Source organism: Clarias gariepinus, chromosome 12 (assembly GCF_024256425.1).
Source record: "Clarias gariepinus isolate MV-2021 ecotype Netherlands chromosome 12, CGAR_prim_01v2, whole genome shotgun sequence".
Taxonomy (NCBI): domain Eukaryota; kingdom Metazoa; phylum Chordata; class Actinopteri; order Siluriformes; family Clariidae; genus Clarias; species Clarias gariepinus.
Window position 1 is genome coordinate 32383932 of NC_071111.1, and position 19758 is coordinate 32403689.

Sequence of the window (19758 nt, forward strand, 5' to 3'; positions counted from 1 at the left end):
CACTTTACCCTAAACTGAGCTCGTAGTAACTCGGCACTGTCTTCTGCATCTCGGACACTGCTGGTCGTCTCTCAAGTTAGATAAGCGATCTTCTTGCTTATGCAACCTAATTATGAAAGGTTAATTTCCTAAATAGAATCTTAAATCTCACGATGTTTACTTATTACTTATCACACAAATGAGGGTGTGTTTTCTTTTGCTTCTGTAAAGCTGCTTTGTGACAATGGACTGAGATGTGATAGAAACCTGTTCGTGTTTTTTGCTCCAGATACTTTAAATAGTTTGCAAAAAAGAAATGACATTTCTCTGCATTCCAGGATATTGTAAACTCTCTTGTAAATGATTCACTTGATAACTGTCTCTGTGCCACTTTACACATTTTATTATAATTATAATTTGATACCTTATGTATGTACATAAATGCTCTTGGACAAAATTCAGTTAGTCTTGACCTTGTTGTAGTTGTTTTTATTGATTATATTTTATATCTGGTTGGCTGTACTGGGTTTGATTGTTATTGTACATAGCAAACTAAAGGCTGCTGTCTTTGCCAGGTCACCCATGGAAAAGAAGACAATATTCTCTAATCTGTCTGAATAAATAAAGCGTACAAACAAACAAACACTCAGTGAATAACATACAGTATATTATTTATGCCAGGTCGGAGAATAATAGAATTATAGAAACATGTGGGTGTAAGTGTTTGTTTCATTTTGATGTGTAATTCCTTAAAAAAACAGATAGTTAGTGTTAAATAGACACCCAGTGCTAACATCTTCAAAGAAGACTAAGGAACAGATTCTAGATTCTGTAATTATATGATACAGCGGATTGTTTGCTTTTACTGTAACATTTTTATGGTGAGTTGTGAGGATAAAATCTAGGTTAAAGCTGTTTTAAAGTTTAGTTAAGTTCCAGCAACTACTATTATAAGTCTAAGGGGCATAATGTTAAACCATAGTGTGAAAAGCAGCATGAATGGGCGTCTTTACTATGGATTCTAGACTCCCCTTTTTAGGCAACAGGAGAAGGGGTAAAAGGAAGACAGTTGGGAAACGACTGGCTTTAAACTGGCCTCTGAATGGCTTTCAACTGGTACCGGCAAATCGATTCAATTTAATTCATCTTTATTTGTATAGCACTTTTAACAATTTTTATTGTCCTAAAGCAGCTTTACACAAAATTTGAATGTGTATGAATCAAAATGGTCAGTTTGTCCCTGGTGAGCAAGCCGAGGGCGACAGTGGCAAGGAAAAACTCCCTGAGATGGTAATAGGAAGAAACCTTGAGAGGAACCAGACTCAACAGGGAACCCATCCTCATCTGGGTGAAACAGATAGCAGGGAGTGATCTCAACTCATACTGTTAGTTGGCAGGCAGTTCAGCATAACAGTTGATGTTAATTGATGTTAATATGGAGTCTAGTTAGTTATTGAAAACTCAGGTAGACTTGTATAAAGTTCCAGTTTCAATTCAGAGTGTTTATATTACTACATACAGTACAGTAATACATTATATACCTTAATACCTTAATATTTATTTTTTTTTTTTCTTTATTTGTTTCTCTTCCTTTCAGAACTGGCCAACCAAGAGCTTAAACTTACTTATTTCAGTATTTTTATTATTTATCAAAGCATTTCCTTATGCCCTCTGTGTCTTACTGTCTCATGTAGGAACAAGTGGAATATCTCTTCCTTATCATCTTTACCGTGGAAGCATTTCTAAAGGTCATCGCATATGGGTTGCTATGTCACCCCAATGCCTATTTAAGGAATGGCTGGAATCTGTTGGATTTCATCATTGTAGTTGTAGGGTAAGTGACAGCCATCTGATCCCCCTGACTCAAGCATGCACGCCTTTCTTTCCTACAAAACATGATGTTTCCTAACATCATTCTATTAGTACGTTAACTGCTATTATAGCTTGGATGTGTTTATAAACCAGCCATCTCTAAGTCTCTCTCTCTCTCTCTCTCTCTCTCTCTGTCTCCCACAGGTTGTTCAGTGCAATATTAGAACAGGCTACAAAAGGAGATGGAGGAACATCAATCGGAGGAAAGGCAGCAGGCTTTGATGTGAAGGCCCTGCGCGCTTTCAGAGTACTGAGACCTCTAAGATTAGTGTCCGGTGTTCCTAGTAAGTAACAAATGCAAATGCACTTCTAGTAAATAAAAATAAAGATGCAAACGACTGTATCAGTGAAGGTTTTTCTTTAAAATTATAGAATGCATCTATTGCAGTAGAGATGCACAAACAGACAGGAGAAATGGAAAACTGTTGCTGTTCTCTTCCTGACAGTGCACATGCATTCCAGCTGCACCAACATGATTTTGACTTGATAATTCAATATTGTGTTCTCAGGTTTACAAGTAGTGTTGAACTCCATAATTAAGGCCATGGTTCCGCTGCTGCACATCGCCCTGCTTGTACTCTTTGTGATCATCATCTACGCCATCATCGGCCTAGAGCTCTTTATGGGGAAGATGCATCGTGCATGCTTTTTCTTCAGAAATGGACAGAGAGGTCAACTTCCAATTCATTAGAGTTACAACAAACCTAATACTTTCAGAATTATATTTTATGTTAATTTTCATCACAGGAATTTGCTTGTTATGTTTAATCATATTTGATGGATCATATTTAAACTTTATTGATACTTTTAGCATTTAATATATTTTAACCTCCTCATTAGTAGTTGCACTGCATAATCATTCACAAAAATATCTTCTAAATTCTTTGTTTATCAGGACCTATAGCTGAGGAGAAGCCTGCACCATGCGCCCCAATTAATGCCCATGGGCGGCACTGCGACCCGCCCAACATCACCCAATGCATGATGGGATGGGAGGGACCAAATTATGGCATTACAAACTTTGATAATTTTGCATTTGCCATGCTGACAGTGTTTCAATGCATCACCATGGAGGGCTGGACTGAGGTGCTCTATTGGGTGAGTCCAGCATGAACTAACAACCAAAATACATCCCCCTACATTGTGATATCCTAAAACATGAGAACTGCTGATGGACAGGCAGGTGTTTGACTAGGACTAGGATTAGGCTCCAGAGATCAGTATGTGTCTGAGTGTGTGTTGTTTAAGTGATGAGATGGGATAATGAAGTACCATGTGCTTCCAAGTTACCTATTACACCAGGCACTACATTTTAACTATTACAAAGAATGTTTGAAAACTAATTAATGAATTATTGATTAATTTATTTGACAATTAAACTTATAATATACTGGCATGGTACGATCATTTTGTGAAGTAAGTACTCAAATTATCCTGTCTCTCATTCTGTATCTACACTTCTTTCTCTCTTTGACTTCTTTACAACATCTTCGGTGGAGCAGTCTTACTAATGCTTAACTTTGCTTGACATGCTTTACTATAAATAAGGAATATCTATCTGTGAATGATTTGTACTATATCATTTTGGCCACGCGTGTTTATCAGCTACACTACAGCTACTGCTCTTCACTGACGCCTCTTGTCTCTTCAGTAATAACACATTGGAAAGTCAATTCACTGCTTTACGAGGTTATTCAGGTCTTTAAGATAAAGCATGTACAGTATGACAGTAGAAGGGGCTGTATTTTATTCCAGCTGTATGTTCTCTAAGGGCTGTATTCAGAGTTAAGTAGAGTTTAACACCAGTGACAAAATCCCTAAATGCACCCAAAGCATATAAATGTAAATTTATATGAAGTGTATATCATAAGTAATGTTTTTTCAATTGATTGGATGACTTGTTTAAACCTTCAAAGCACTCATAAAATTTAGAATTTAAAATTTTTTTAAATTGACTATTCTCTTTTCTTTACCCTAAAAATAAAACCAGTATATACATGGTGTTTGTATCACAATACATAATACAAAATTTGTATATCCACTAGAAGATGGACAGACTTTTTCTTTTCTTTTAATTAATTGAACAAGTCTTCTCAAGACACAGAAACCAAAAAGCAGTATTTGAGTTACACAGTGGCTTTTCAGAGCATCAGGTTACCAAGCCCCAATTAAAAGTCGAGACTAAACAATTTAATCTTACTAGTGCGTAGACTGGTTATATATATATATATTATTATTATTATTATTTTCACACAAAAGATATGAACAAAATATTCATGAAAAACTGTACAGTATATATTCACAGTAATTTCAAATGTGAAATTGATTTTACTAATCGCTTTATTGTAAAAAAAAAATAGATGCACACTTTTTCCAGCCCGCAGTCAGGCTTCTGCTGGGGAAATCCAAGGTGATGTCCCCTGTCCCTATGCTCACAAACTAGAATCAGGGCACCAACAAGGTTTATTAACCCACATGGTGACATGAAAACTGCAACATGCAAACGAGCATTTGAAAATTGATCGCACAAATGTCATCACCATTCTGATATACATTTACGTTACAAGTGAGCGGCAGCACGGTCAGTAACAGGATAGCTGTGAAAAACATTCTGCTATTATTACTGCACGCATGCAGTACACATAATGACATATTCATATGATATTTTTTATTACAAGAACTTACATAAAATAAAATACAACCTATAACAAATACTGTAAGTGGACTGTTTTAGAGCTCTACGTCATAGGGGAGAGTTTTAAGAGAGCTTGTGTCCTTTTCATGGGAGCCGAGCTTCCCTTAGCTCACTCATAATTTAAACCATGCAAAAAGTACTTTTTTAGGAGGGAGTCAATTCAGCCCCTGACAGCTCACAAGTGCCTACAAGAGTCTCTGTGCTGTATATACACTTAGGTTAAAGGCATTTTTATCCAAATTAATTTCACCATACATTGATTTAAGCAAGTCACTTTCTTCATACACTGAACCACCATAACATTTACACCACAGAACCTTAACACTTACCCAATCCCTTGATCCCAATCCGATTGAGCACTCGTCTAGCTGGTTACCCATGAATTACCAAATGCAATACTGTAAACTCGTATAGACCCATGTGTGTCCAGAAACTGAATATTGCTTCAAATCTTCATCCAGGGAAAGCTGCTGATATCACTTACAGAGGTCTAGGGTGGCTATAAAGTTCTTATCATATCAAGGAGCTTATCGATTCTTAGCATGGGGTAGGCTTTGAACTTTAAAACAGCAATCGGTTTCCTACAAGTCTATACAGACCCATGTGGCCCAATAAAATGTGAATGTGTATAAATCAAAATGATAAGATTGTCCTAAATGAAGCCAAGGACGATGGTGGCAAGAAAAAACTTCCTGAGATGGCTGTAGGAAGATATCTTGAAAGGAACCAGACTCAACAGGAAACCTATCCTCATTTTAATGATAACGGATAGCAGGGATAAATCTGCAGTTATAATGTGTGTTAGGCAGCTGGAAGTTCAATATAACAGTTGGCCAGAAGGAAACACAGACATGAGAACTTCCTGGGATGTAGAGCATGACTACACTGTCAATAAACCTGTGTGATCAATGAGAGCCTCTAAACATACCAGTTCACCATAATACTCTGGTTTTTCTCACCTGGTTTGCTGAGACATACAACTATGTATTTCATCAGCATCAGCGGTGTGAAATTGGATACTACCAATTTAGGGGAGAAAATTAAAAAATTCAATGAAAACAAACACCAAACTCCACTTTAGAACGTGCAGAATAATCACCATTTAAATCTACAAAATGATAACGATCAGTCAAGTAGGATCTGAGCCAGGAGAGGGCCGTTACCTTAATTTCTACCACATTTTCCAATGTGGAGAATACTATGATCAATGGTGTCAAAAGCTGCACTGAGGTCGAGTAACACAAGCGTAGTGGCATAACCCTGATCAGAGGCCAATAGGATCAGGTACTACTTTAATAAGTGCTTAATAAGAGGCTTAAATCCTGACTAATACAGTTTGTGTATTCTTTTTCTATGAAGATATAAACATAGCTGCTGCACTACTATATTTTTTCAGAATCTTAGAAATAAAGGGGATGTTTGATGTTGGTCTGTAATTGGACAGCTGACAGTGGTCGAGGTCAGGGTTCTTAATTAGTGATTTAATAACTGCTAATTTAATAAAAGATTTTAAATTCAAGTAGGCTTTTATTGACATTTCAACCACATACAGTTTAGTACACAGTAAAACGAGCCAACGTTTCTAAGAAACCTAATTAGCTGACTACAGAAGGCGCTCCTTCAGAATGTTTGTTTTGTCGGCTTTTGGGTTTGTGCGTTTGCTGGCTTTTACCACTGAGTGGCGCTATATAACTATAGACTGATGCCTCAGGCCTTAGTTCATTCTCTCAAGGATTAATGAGCCACATCTCCTTTAGAGCTGCACGTAGTAGCTGATAAAATCAAGTGAAACATTGTAGTTAAATGAATTCCTAATCACAGTACTAAAATTACAGTACAAATTTAGAATTTGAATTAGATCTTAAATCTTATTAGGATCGAATTTAAGTGAAGTAAATTATGTGTAATTAAAAAAGATATGCGTGTAGTTTGCTTTGCTGTGTGTGAGTGTGTGTGGCGTCAAGAGGTGTCAATATGTCTTACATATTTATGAAAACTTGAGGATTATTCAGTGAAACATAGGCTTTGCTGACAAAAGTGTTATAGTTGTAACCAACAGATGTACAAACAATGCGCACTAAATACTAAACCAATACCCCTATTTCACCTATGCAGTTAGACTCACGGTGAGATGAGGTGTTAGGCACGGTGAGCTGCCGCGATTGCCCGCTGACATTCTGCGAAGTTCTGTGAGGTTTGCAAGCTTCCGCGAGGACTGACAAAACAACATTAATAAAACATGTTCAATTTTTCACGCGGAAAGATGGAAACGTACTCACAGCAGCAAAACTTGCGATGAATCATAATGAGCCTTACTTACAGCTACCTCGCCAAACCGCGTAGGTGAGATAGGGGTATAAATCAGGCACGAGGATTATTAACCCAGGATGTGTGTTTCTTAATTTTTTTTAATAAAATATACGATTTTTATATTTTATTAAATAACCAAAGAAAATTATTATGTATAGAGTGATTAAAAACAATGCAATTTATGTTATCATAGGGAAAATCCTATTTTTTTATTTTATATATATATATTATATTTTTTTTTATTTAAAATGGTAACAATGTCAATTTTAGAATCTAGAAGATGAAATTTACACAAATTTAAAAAGAGGCCCGAATCACTGGAGGTCTTCAGAAAAGCCTCAGATCCAAGAGAGTCTTAAAAGTGGGGAGGTTTGCATGTCAGTTTCTCTAAATGTATAGGTGAGAACTTTATGCGTGTGGTTGAGCGCTGATTAGACTATGTAGAAAATTTAAGATAAGGAAGTAAACAACAATAGCCCACATTTAGAAAAGCATTTTTATTTAGACTATAAAAAATAATCCTGCATCTTTTTTTAGGCGTGCCAGCTGTCACTTTTTAGTTAGAAGTTTTTAAAAATCTTACAATGCCCAAATGACATCAAACATTCAATATTTTAACTATTTATTTTAACTATTTAAATCATTAAACTATTTTTTTTTACTATTTTAGCTATTACTGTTTCATTTAATTCAAAATAACATTAAAACAAGAACAATAACACTTTTTAAAATATTGTTGATTACATTTGGGCTAAAAAAACTGTTGTCCTCAAAAATGTAACAGATGAGGACTCATGTCCATCAATTTGATGCTACAGTATGCTGGAGAGACTCCCAAGTAGGAAGACACTGCTTTGTGTAGTTCAAAGGCAAAAAAACCTTTAAAACAAACATCAACAGCCTCCACCAGAGTCTGGAATGCAGAGTACAGGATGCGTCACACAGATGACATGATTACCTTCATCACTACAGCCGAAACCAAAGAAATCACAAATTTATCAATGATTTTTTTAACATGGTCAGAGTCAGTCTGCCTGCTGCTTTTCCCACGCATTCATAATCATTAGTCTACTTCTGCCGGTGCACTCTGAGCGCTGATTAGACTAGGTAGGAAATTAAAGAGGAGGATCAAAATCCCAAGGCCAAACCTCATTTAAATTAAATTAACAAATATTATAAGTAAAAAACAATAGCCCACGTTTAGAAAAAGTTTATAAATTCTTTCCGACATGGGGCTGCGTTGGCCCGGTGTTATGCGCAGAGCAGCGGGAGATTGCCTGAAGCTCAAATCTCCAAAATCGTTGGGGCATTTTTTAAAAATAGACGCTATCTTTAAAAACAGATGGAGGTTTTGAGCTGTATTCATACACATTCTTGACTTGTGACACAATAACAGTAATATTTCAAACATTTTGCAGGCTGCCATTTGGAGAATAATAAATAAACCAGTTTTTGGGTCAAAATAACCCAACCAGGTGTTCATTTGTAAATGACCCACTACATCTCATATGACCCAACATGAGCAACACAACAGTGCATTTAAAGTACCCAAAATAACCCAGAACTTAAATAACAATAAACAGATACAGAGATACGCTATATAACCATTTATACTTTGTACAAATAAAATTGTCAGCTTGTAGCGCAGCCACATAAAGGGCTTTTTATAGCGAGGAAAAAGATGGCTAAAGCTTATAAAGGTAAAGCAGCTGTGCCCCGTTAAGGTGTCCTTTAGGGTTGTTTTACCCCAAGCAATAGGAGGTGGTCCCGAAGAGAGATAGCGAGAGATCGGGAGTGACGCAGAAGGTGACCTGGTCCGCCTTTACATTTCATTATTGCCAGTGAGACCGACTCATCACTCTCAACACACACACGCTTTTAATAATCCGGACTTTGGACATTTATCTCATTCACTCGCACACACATACACACACACCCACACACACGCGTATTTATATTTGTGTATATTTTGTAAATATTGGTTTTTGGTGCACCTTTGTTTGTTTGTTTTTTTACTTAATACATTTTGGGGTTTTGCTTTGAACTGTTGTGTCGCACCTTTCCTTGTTTGGCTACGTTGCGCAACACCGGAAGTTAGATTCTAGAACCCGTATTAGTGTAACTAGCTTAAACATAAAATCTGAGCGTTACAGTAAATACTGTATCAATAGCTCTGGTTCAGATTTTTTATGTTTGTTGAATAAAGTCCTCATGTGGAAATTACCATCACTATTGTAATTCTTCGATACAACATTTTTTGATGACTAAATTGTATTTTAAAACTGTGTCAAGTGTAAATGTCACTTTGCACCACCTGGGTGTCATTTCACAAATGACTTTGAAATGCAACTGATTTATTTTGGCCACTGTTGTTTTGCCACGGCGGTGAGCATGGCGATAATAGCCATTCCGATTAGCTGCCTACTGTAGCTGAAACAAGACGGAATTGACAGAACAACATAAATTAACAAAAAACTTACTAGCTAACTAACTCCCTTTTTCTTGAGGAGACGGATGGGATGTGGAAAGACACTGTTACACAGTCGGGATGTGTTTGCCCGAGTGCATCGGTATTTTTTTCCAGATGGCAGGAGGGTGAAGAGCATGTGTGATGGGTGTGTCTGATCAGCCACAATGTTGGTGGCTTTGCGGATGCAGGGTGTGGTGTAGAGGTCTTCAATAGAGGGAAGAGAGACCCCAATAATCTTCTCTGCTGTCCTCACTATCCACTGCATCTATCCGCATCTTGCAGTTCGAGATGGCACAATTTCCAAACCAGACAGTGATGCAGCTGCTCAAATTACTTTTGATAGTCCCTCTATAGAAGGTGGTAAGGTTGGGTGGTAGAAGCTGGGCCTTCCTCAGCCTTCTTAGGAAGAAAAGATACTGTTGGGGTTTCTTGTGCACGGAGCTGGTGTTGAGGGACCAGGTGAGGTGATCATCCAGGAATTTGGTGCTGTTGACGATCTCCGCAGAGAAGCACTCACTGTGGTGGTGCTATAGGTGCACTTCCCGATCCATACTGACTTAGGCCTTCTGTTTAGATAGTCCAGGATCCAGAGGTGTTCAGGCCCAATAGGCTCAGCTTCCCCATCAGGTGGTGCGGGATAATAGTGTTAAATGCTAGGCTGAAATCCATGTACACCTTACAGTCGTAGGTGTCCTTCTTTTCTACAGTAGTTGATCAATTGGAATGGTTATTACCGTCGCGCTCACCGCCGTGTAAAAACGTCAGCGGCCAAAATAAATCAGTTGCATTTTAAAGTCATTCGTAAAATGGCCGCCAGGTGGCGCAAAGTGACATTTTCGCTCGTTGCAGTAAATACAATAGTGACTGTTATACAGCGTATCTCTGTATCTGTTTATTGTTATTTAAGTTCTGGATTACTTTACTTTAAACACAGTGTTGGGTTGCTCATGTTGGCTCATATGAGATGTAGTTTACAAATGAACACCTGATTGGGTTATTTTGACCCAACAACTGGTTTATTCATTATTCTTTCGTTTCTCCAAATATCAGCCTGCAGAATGTTCGAAATATTACTGTTATTGTGTCACAGGTGTAGTTTTAAGAGTTGTTTAGGCAGGAATGCGTGTGTATACAGCTCAAAACCTCCATCAGTTATTAAAAATAGCGGCTATTTAGAAAAAATGCCCAGTGATTTCGAAACTTCAGGAAATCTCCCGGCGCTCTGCGCATAACACCGGGCCAACTCATGTCGGGAAGAATTTATAAACGGTTTCTAAACGTGGGCTATTTTTTTTTACCTATAATATTTGTTAATTTAATTTAAATGAGGTTTGGGCTCAGGACTTCGATTCGGCATCGTGATTCTCCTCTTTAATTTACTACATAGTCTAAATCAGCACTCATGAAGTTTTCCATGAAGTTTGATTATGGATGTGTCGGGAAAACAGCAAGCAGACTGACTCTGACCATTTAAAAAAACGTTTGCGTTTATTTTCTGACGCGCTTAAGTTCACCAAAAACAATACAGAGCAGCGCAGCTTACAACACTTACAAAATCACAACACTTACAAAATCACAACGTTATTGTGAGTGCGCTTAAATAAAAGTTAAGTCCTATAAAGGCATGTACTCTTATATATTTTTATTATATAGTTTTTGCACATTAATCTGACAACAGTTTTTTCAGCCTGTCACAGCGTGCGCCCAAATCAATATCGCTCCTCGCTCACTAGTTAGGCGTCCTTCACTTTAGACATGTGAAGCAGCGGGACAGCAGAATTACACATGACTGGTGAGCTATCATTGCTAATGGCCCGGGCTTGCACCCCGCGCTATAAAATACTCGGGGTTTGTTGGGTTAAAGTGGATTTTACTACGCTCTGTGTATGCAACACGCGTGCAACAACGCGGAAGTGCGGCATGCAAGTGGGGCAAATGGAAAGCGCCCCGGGGACTTCAAAGGAGCGCGAGGTGGGAGGGGCCGGTCCGGCCATCCGCGGAGAGCAGAGTCAGCGCGAGCGGACGAATGGCCATGGCACTCACACCGCATAGTAAAATCCACTGTAACCCAACAAACCCTAAGTATTTTATAGCGCGGGGTGCAAGCCCGGGATCATAATAAGCCGTGCCTTTATTCCGTCATTTCATGTGGGCATTATAAGATTTGTATTGAAAACTTCTAACTAAAAAGTGGCAGCTGGCACGCCTAAAAATAGACGCAGGTTATTTTTTTTATAGTCTAAATAAAAACCCTCCGCTTTAATTTCCTAAAGTGTAATCGGCGCTCAACCGCACGCATAGTTTTCCCGAGCGCGAGGATTTTTTTTGTGCTAAATAATAATTATGCAGTATAATAATTCCTATTAATCCTGGGTTGTTGTCCTTTTAGTGTCACTATAGTGCTTTACAATGCCAGACAACATTCAAATACAAATTATTCACCCTCCCCAGGTGTGAATCGGCTGTTCTCACCTATACATTCAGAGGAACTGAAATGCACTTCTCCCCACTTTAAAAACCTCTTGAATCTGAGGCTCTGCTGGAGACTTTCAGTGATTTCAATTTGTGTAATTTTAATCTCCTGGATTCTAGATTCTAAAGTTAACATTGTTGCCTTTTTAATCCTTGGAATGGAAGAACTTGAGATTTTCCTTATAATAGCGTAAATTGCATTGTTCTTAGTCATCATAGTCTATACACAATAATATTCTTTGGTATTTTTATTATAAAAAAAAACGGGTATGGGGGCTATCTTGTTTTATTAATCATTGTGCCTGGTTTAGGTTTGGTATTTAGTGCGCATCTGTTATATTACAACTAAATACCTTTTATTGGGGGTTAAGTGACTGATGTGCCTAACATTTTTCAGCTGAGCCTTTGTTTCACTGAATAATCAACCACCGCGACACCCCTCTCTCTCACACACACACACAACCACACACACACAGAGTCGACCAAATCATTAGCACCTCCCTCCCCCAGCACAGCCATTTACTTTCTATCCATTTACTTACATCTGAACTGAGTCGTTTGGGTAACATGGGTCGAACCCCTTACAAATCATAACAGCATACTGCATTTCATTCTTATAATAACGCAAAAACACAAGCGGGGCTGAAAGACCGACATCTGCTGACGCAGTAGAACGTCCTAACACTGTTTTAATTTTATGGTCATTTATTTCAGTTAATACATCTACTATAAATTTAAAGAACACAAAAAATAAGATGACACAAAACCCTACACGCTTCTTTTCTAATTACAAGTGATAAAATCTAAAGGCTCACTGTGTTAACATTTATTGTGCTAAAATTTGATCCTAATAAGATTTGATTTAATTTGAATTCTAGAACAGTGGCAGCTGGAACACCTAAAATAGATGCAAGATTATTTTTTATAATCTAAATAAAAATGCTTTTTTAAACGTGGGCTATTTTTATTTACTTGCAATATTTGTTAATTTAATTTAAATGGGGTTTGGTCTCCGGAATGTTGAGCATCAGGATCCTCTTCTTTACTTTCCTACGTCGAATCAGCGCTTAATCGCACGCATAAAGTTTTGTAAATTCGTTGAATATTTAATAGTAAATAATGACCCCCGTTGCGCTGTACCACCGCTCGGAAAACCTTATAAAATACAAGTTAAAGACAAGTATGATGATCTGCCACGGCTTGCGTCTGTGATAGGCGTGCGTCCAAATCTACTATCGCTACTTGCCGGCTGGCGATAATTAACGTTAATATGATCTCGGGCTTGCTCCGCATTATAAAAGCAAGGCGCGGAGTTTTGTCCGAGGTCTGGGAAGTACGTGATGTGATGGAGAATATGAAAGAAGCATGTCAGTGGGGCGATGTGACGCGGCCCAGGGACTTTAAACAAGGACACTAGAATTACGCCCTTTGATCTCCGCGCTGAGGACAGCGCGAGAAAGAGCTGCGCGAGCTCCCACGGCATCTTCACTCCCGCACCGTGCCCGCCTTCGCAGCCCCGCTGCAATGTTTTACTTGATTTTATCCGCTACTACGTGCAGTTCTAAAACTCCGTGTCTCATTAATCCAGCAAAGAATGAACTAAGGCATGAGGCGTCAGTCTGTAGTTATATAGCGCCACTCAGCGGTAAAAGCCAGCAAACGCACAAAGCCAAACGGTACCGCCGAGCGCCACGACGGTAGAACCTACATTCCGATTGAGTAACCACTGTAGGTGTGTGTGTGGGCCAGATAAAGTATGGTGGAGATGGTGTCGTCCATTGAACGGTTAGGACAATATACAAACTACAGTGGGTCCAGTGTGGGGGGCAGCAGGGTCTTGATTCACCTCATGACAAGCACTTCATGCTGATGGATATTAACCTTACAGGACAGTAGTCATTGAGACAGGACACAGAAGACATCTTCTACATGGGAACGATGGTGGTGGACTTGAAGCACATGGGAATGATGGAGCTGCTCAGAGAAATATTGAAGATGTCTGTGAGAACATCTGCCAGCTGTTCAGCACATTCTTAGAGCACTCTGCCTGGGATTTTGGAACAGTTAAAAATTGATTATTTTCAACATTATAAAGTTGATGTTAATGTACATTTAATGCCGTAGCACAGCACTGTGCATACATTATTACTATGACACACTTTATTTGAGACAAGATAGTAATCTAGATAACTTCAGACTGTGGAATTGTGATAATTTTACTCATACTGAGTCCAACTCATGTTCTTAAAGGGTCTTCTGGATTCTCAAAACAAAAATTATGACTAGGTTTAAGAAAAAAATTGCTAATTTTATGGAAAAATTCATAGTAAAGCCCTGGGGGTCTGTAAGTGATAATTACAGGGATTGACTGAGCTGACTTCCTATTTGTTACACCTATGTTACTATAGAGAACTTAAAATGCATTAAATTTGTGTCTGTGTTTTTGTACGATAGTCAGATTATCACTGTAAATAACTTTGACACCCCCTCCACTACCAGTTAGCCGAGGCTGATGTATGTAGTTGTATCCAAGAGGACTTGCTTCATTTAATGCTACATACTTGTTCTGTTTAATCCAAGTTTTTGTTAAACACAGTACATCAAACTCCTGATTCGTTATAGTTTACATTAAGCGCTTTAGATGTGGTAAATTTTCTGAGTCTTTTTAAATTTTTGTTTAGCTAAGGGAACAGACTAAGTTGTTAATTTAAACACCTTCACAAAGTTATTCTTGCTAACCTCTGACTGATGAAGGCATATATCATTAGCTCCAGCAAGTGTCACTATCACTGAGAACCTATACTTTATGTTGTCTCCTTTGTATAAAAACGTACTGTAGATAGTTCTCTGTTAACTCAAAATGTCAATCTGTCTTGTCCCAGCTAGCCAGCTAATTAGGTTTCTTAGTTAGCTAGTTAGTTTCTGTTAATTTATGTTGTTAATTTCTTTTATGTAGCACCTTGGTCCTGGAGGAACGTTGTTTTGTTTCACTGTGTACTAAACTGTATATGGTTGAAGTGACAATAAAAGCCTACTTGACTTGACTGTGCTCACCTAAAGCCCTAAGTTTACCTGCTATTTTTGCTAGAGTCTCTTATAAACATACCTCTTTCAGGTTCTTAGAAGGTGCATCACTGAGGAGAACAAACTCAGGTCTAGGGGCCCTTACACACATGCTAACCTTACAACAACTCAAAAGTTTAGATTCCTGTAGATTCCTGTGATACTTCTAGTTAGGCAGAAGACTCTGCCTAAACCTTTGATGGTAGGTCTCTTAACAGATGTAAACCTCTGCAGTAGCATGCCATTCAGGTCCTGTTACACATTAGACTTTTTTTTGTTTATAGCAGTACATGCTTTGAGCGCTCATCCCATCAACAGAAATAACATCCGACATACCCCTTCCGACATAGTGGGCCATTTACTGGGGTCTCTGCTGAAATGGCTGGTCACAGAGGTTGTGCAGCCAGAGTTCTCTGTGTTTGCTTAGCTGGGGATCTGTAACTGGATAAGCCACTTAGGCATTCTGTAGGGTTAGCCTCAATTGTCAGAGTTCATGTACAGTAGGTAGTCAACCAGAATGCCTCTATCACCGTGCTCACCGTGGCAAAACGACAGCAGGCAAAATAAATCAGTCACATTTCAAAATTCATGAATGGATTGAAACAGATTAACATCCATACATACATACATCCATACATACATACATCCATTCATCTTCAACCACTTATCCGAAATCGGGTCATGGGGGTGTCACCGGGGTGTAGCAGCAGGAAGCAAAAAGAAGGACCCAAGAGCAGAGAAAAAAATGTGCACGTACAGCCTTTGTTGGGGAGAAGAGAGCTCCAGATGGTTCGGAGGGTTCCAGACGGGTTGTGACAAGGGGTTGCAGGAAACCTCAAACTTTCCTTACCTCAGCCACCTCAGTTAACTCTGACTGGGGGATCATGAGGTGTTCCCAGGCCAAGGTGGAGATATAATCTCTCCACTTAGTACTTGGTCTTCCCTTTGGCCACCTTTCAGCTAGATGTGCTGGACTTGAATATATCCAAGGGGAGGCGTCTTGGTCACATCCTTACTAGATGCCCGCATTTCCACATAAAGAAGCAGCGACTCTACTTTTAGTTTCTCACGGATGATTGAGCTTCTCATCCTATCTCTAAAAGAAAAGCCAGCTTCGCTTCTGAAAAACCCATTTTAGCCGCTTGTATTTGTGATCTTGTCCTTTTAGTCATGACTCAGTGCTCATGACCATAGGTGAGGGTTAGAACAAAGATTGACCGGTAAATTGAGAGCTTTGCATTTTGTCTTAACTCTCTTTTCATTACAACGATGCACTAAAGTGACTGCAATACCACCCCTGCTCCTCTTATTCTCCGGCCAACCTCACGTTCCAATGTTCCATCACTTGAAAACTCCAAGATACTTAAACTCCTTCACTTCGGGTAACGACTCGCTCCATACCTGGAGTAGACAATCCATCATTTTTTTGCTGAGCACCATGGCCACAGATTTTGAGGTGCTGATCCTAAGTCCTGCTGCTTCACACTCAGCTGCAAATCGTTCCAGCAAGCTCTGCAAGTCACAGACTGATGATGACATCTGCAAAAAGCATAGATGCAATCCTTAGCTCACCAAACTGTATCTAGATTGGTGGGTTAAGGATTGCATCTCTCCTCTACGACTGAACCTTGATATCCTGTCCATGAAAATCACAAACAGGAATGGTGACAGAGCACAGCCCTGGCAAATCTGACTTACTGCCAAGAACCCGAACACAGCTCTCACTTTGGACGTAAAGAGATTAAATGGCCCTGAGAAGTGATCCCCTCACCCCATACTCCCACAGTCCCTCCAACAAAAAATCATGGGGGACCCGATCATATGCTTTCTCCATATGACCGGTCACATGTAGACTGGATTAGCATATTTCCAAGCACCCTCCAGGATTCCTGCAAGAGTAAAAAGCTGGTCCTCTGTTCCATGACCAAGATAAAATCCACATTATTTCTTTTCAATCTATGGTTTGACAATCGACCAAACCCTCCTTTGCAGCACCTTAGAGTCGACTTTCCCAGGAGGGCCGAGTAGTGTGATGCCCGTGTAGTTGGCACACACTCTCTGGTCCCCCTTTTTGAAGAAGGGAACCACCACCCCAGTCTTTCATCCCTTAGCCATAATCCTGGACTTCCCTGCAATGTTGAGGCGTGTCAACCAAAACAGCCCCTCAACACCCAGAGCCTTCAGAATTTCCAGACAAATCTCTTTAATTTGTCACCATGGAGTTGTTTAATATCCTGGGCGAGGTCACTAAGGTAGTCAATGTTGACCCCCCGTCATTCTTCAGCTCTACCTCTGCAACAGAGAGTGGAATAACTTTTCCACCGCCTGATTACCTCTTCAGTTGAGGTCAGCGGTGTCCCATCCTTGTTTTACACAGCTTGGGTGGTTCCCCGTTTCCCCCTTCTTAGGTGCTGGATGGTTTTTCAGAAGCACCTTGGTGATGCCAGAAACTCTTTTTCCGTATATACTCCCTGAGCTCCTCCCACACCCACTGCCTGACGGTACTTTGCAACTGCCTCTAGAGTCCCCTGAGATAACATATGCCTGAAGGAATCCTTTTTCAGTTGGACATCTTCCCTAACCACAGGTGTGCACCACGCTGTTCAAGGTTTACTGCTCCTTGAGGCACCCAGAACCTTAAGACCACGGCTCACAGCTTTCACAGGGATGCAAGAAAACCTACGTTGGAGGTGGGATTTGAATGCCTCTTGGACCTCATGGCCTTCAGGCACAATGAGACGACCTTCTTCTGCACCTAAGTTAATCTTGGCATGTACCTAAAGTTAATGTCATCGCCCTCAGCTGGGGACTCATGAGTATCCCACACCCACCTGACACCTCACACCCTAGGCAACTCCAGGGAAGAACAAAGTCGAACCCTTGTCTATGAGTACGGAACCAGAGCCGAGGCTGTGCCACCCAGGTCTGGTCCATCCCTCGGCCTTCACTGCCACCTAAATAGCAGCGCACCCAACCTCATCGGTTCCTCTTCCAGGTGGTGCCCCACCTTCCCATCTACCTTCCCCACTTCCTCAGGCGTGAACGTGTCTCAGCTGTTTACACCTATACATTCAGATTCCTTACACAAAAACCGTGAGGCCAGAGAGGCAAAAACTAAAACTAGCAGACTAAGATAACTTAAGTCAGCTGGGATGAGGATCACTTTAACTCTGGGGTCTGAGGCCACTCTAAAGACTTGCAGTGCTTGAGTCCTCTTCCTAAACGTAGGCAAATTTTAAATATTCTGAATTATAGACTTTAAAATTGACATTGTTACCATTTTTAATCCCTGGAATGGAAGGAATAGAGCTTTAACTTATTATACATTTTAATTGAATATTTAATATTTTTTTTACATTAACTTATAGTTGTTTACATATAATTAATGATCAATAGCTCATAATACATAGATTTAAACAGTTTATTCATACCTGTTTTACATGGACATTTACAGGGTTGTCACTGAACTATTTACCCTGACAAACAGCAGTATAAGAACCTTGTCACCTGGCACACCTAAAAATAGATGCAGAATTATGTTTTATAGTTTAAATAAAAAGGTTTTTTCTAAGCATGGGCTATTGTTGTTTACTTACACTATTTGTTAATTCAGTTCAAATGAGGTTTGGGTTCCGGGATGTTGAGCCGGCATCGTGATCCTCGTCTTTAATTTCCCACGTTGTCTAATCAGCGCTCGACTGCACACAAAGTTCCAGAGCGCTCCAGAAGAAATAGACTGATGATTATAAATGTGTTGGGAAAAACAGCTGTGAGACTGACTCTGACCATTTTAATAATTTATTGATAAATTAGTGATTTCTTTGTTTTTAGCTGAATTGATAAAGCTAATCATGTCATCTCGTCATCTCCACATCAGTGGATGTGCCTATATCCACGTTTTATAGGAATTACATGAAAGTTAGTTTATGTAAAAACAGTTCTTTAAGTTTTTCCATAAGTAAATATTTATATTTAGTATAAAACTGATGAAACTATCAGTTTCTGTAAGTATATATTTTTCGCATCTGTGGGGCAAGTATACACAGAGTTTCATTTTTTTTACTGAAGTTCACAGAAACCAATACAGAATAGCGCACCCTATTTGCTTTCATTATTTTACAGAATCATAACATTTTGTGAGTGTAATTAAATAAAAGTAGAGACTTATAATTATTTATTAATTAAAGTTATGTAGCTTATATAGTTTTATTATATGGTTTTAGCTTATTTAGGTTTAATCTGAAAATGAATGTATTTTTTTCTCATGCACACCCAGAGCCTGTTTTCTGGCTATGCTAGTGTTACATATGATAAAATCTAAAGGCTCACTAGGCTCTAAAGGCTCACTTAAATTCGATTCAAATAAGAAACGTGTATATTTTATTTCAATTCTAAATTATTGTTATTGTGTAATGGAGTGAGTAATGTAATTTTGGTACTGTGATTATGAATTAGTTTAATATTTCACCTAAATTTTATATATACAGTGGAACCTCGGATTACGAGATTAATTCGTTCCGGAAGTGGGCTCGTATTTCAAAACACTCGTAAACCAAATTTAATTTTCCCATAGGAAATAATGGAAACTTAAATTATTCGTTCTACAGCCCCAAAAAATAAATACATAAATATAATTAATACAAAATATAAAGTTAAAATAAAACAAATTAACCTGTACTTTACCTTAAAAAAATATAAAATTAAACCCTGACAGATAAGGGTTTTCGTTTGTGCATGCAGAGTGTATGTGTGTAAAATGTGCGCGCGCGCACACACACACACACACATTAACGGATAGACCGTTTTTAAAACCATTTAAAAATTAGCAAGGAACATTCCTAGTCACACTCACGTGAGCGCATACTAACAGGATCACTGCTGTAAGTAAAACAACAAC

At 39.0% G+C, this 19758-nt stretch overlaps 1 protein-coding gene across 4 annotated transcripts in view; it reads left to right on the forward strand.

Moving 5' to 3' along the window:
* cacna1c (calcium channel, voltage-dependent, L type, alpha 1C subunit) overlaps positions 1-19758 on the forward strand; it is a 235836-nt gene that overhangs the window by 59811 nt on the left and 156267 nt on the right. For all 4 annotated transcript variants that reach the window (XM_053508748.1, XM_053508750.1, XM_053508747.1 and 1 more), the window contains exons 4-7: positions 1674-1813; positions 1996-2135; positions 2361-2522; positions 2747-2949. In XM_053508748.1, the coding sequence (XP_053364723.1) occupies positions 1674-1813; positions 1996-2135; positions 2361-2522; positions 2747-2949 (645 nt within the window). The remainder of the gene's footprint in view (positions 1-1673; positions 1814-1995; positions 2136-2360; positions 2523-2746; positions 2950-19758) is intronic.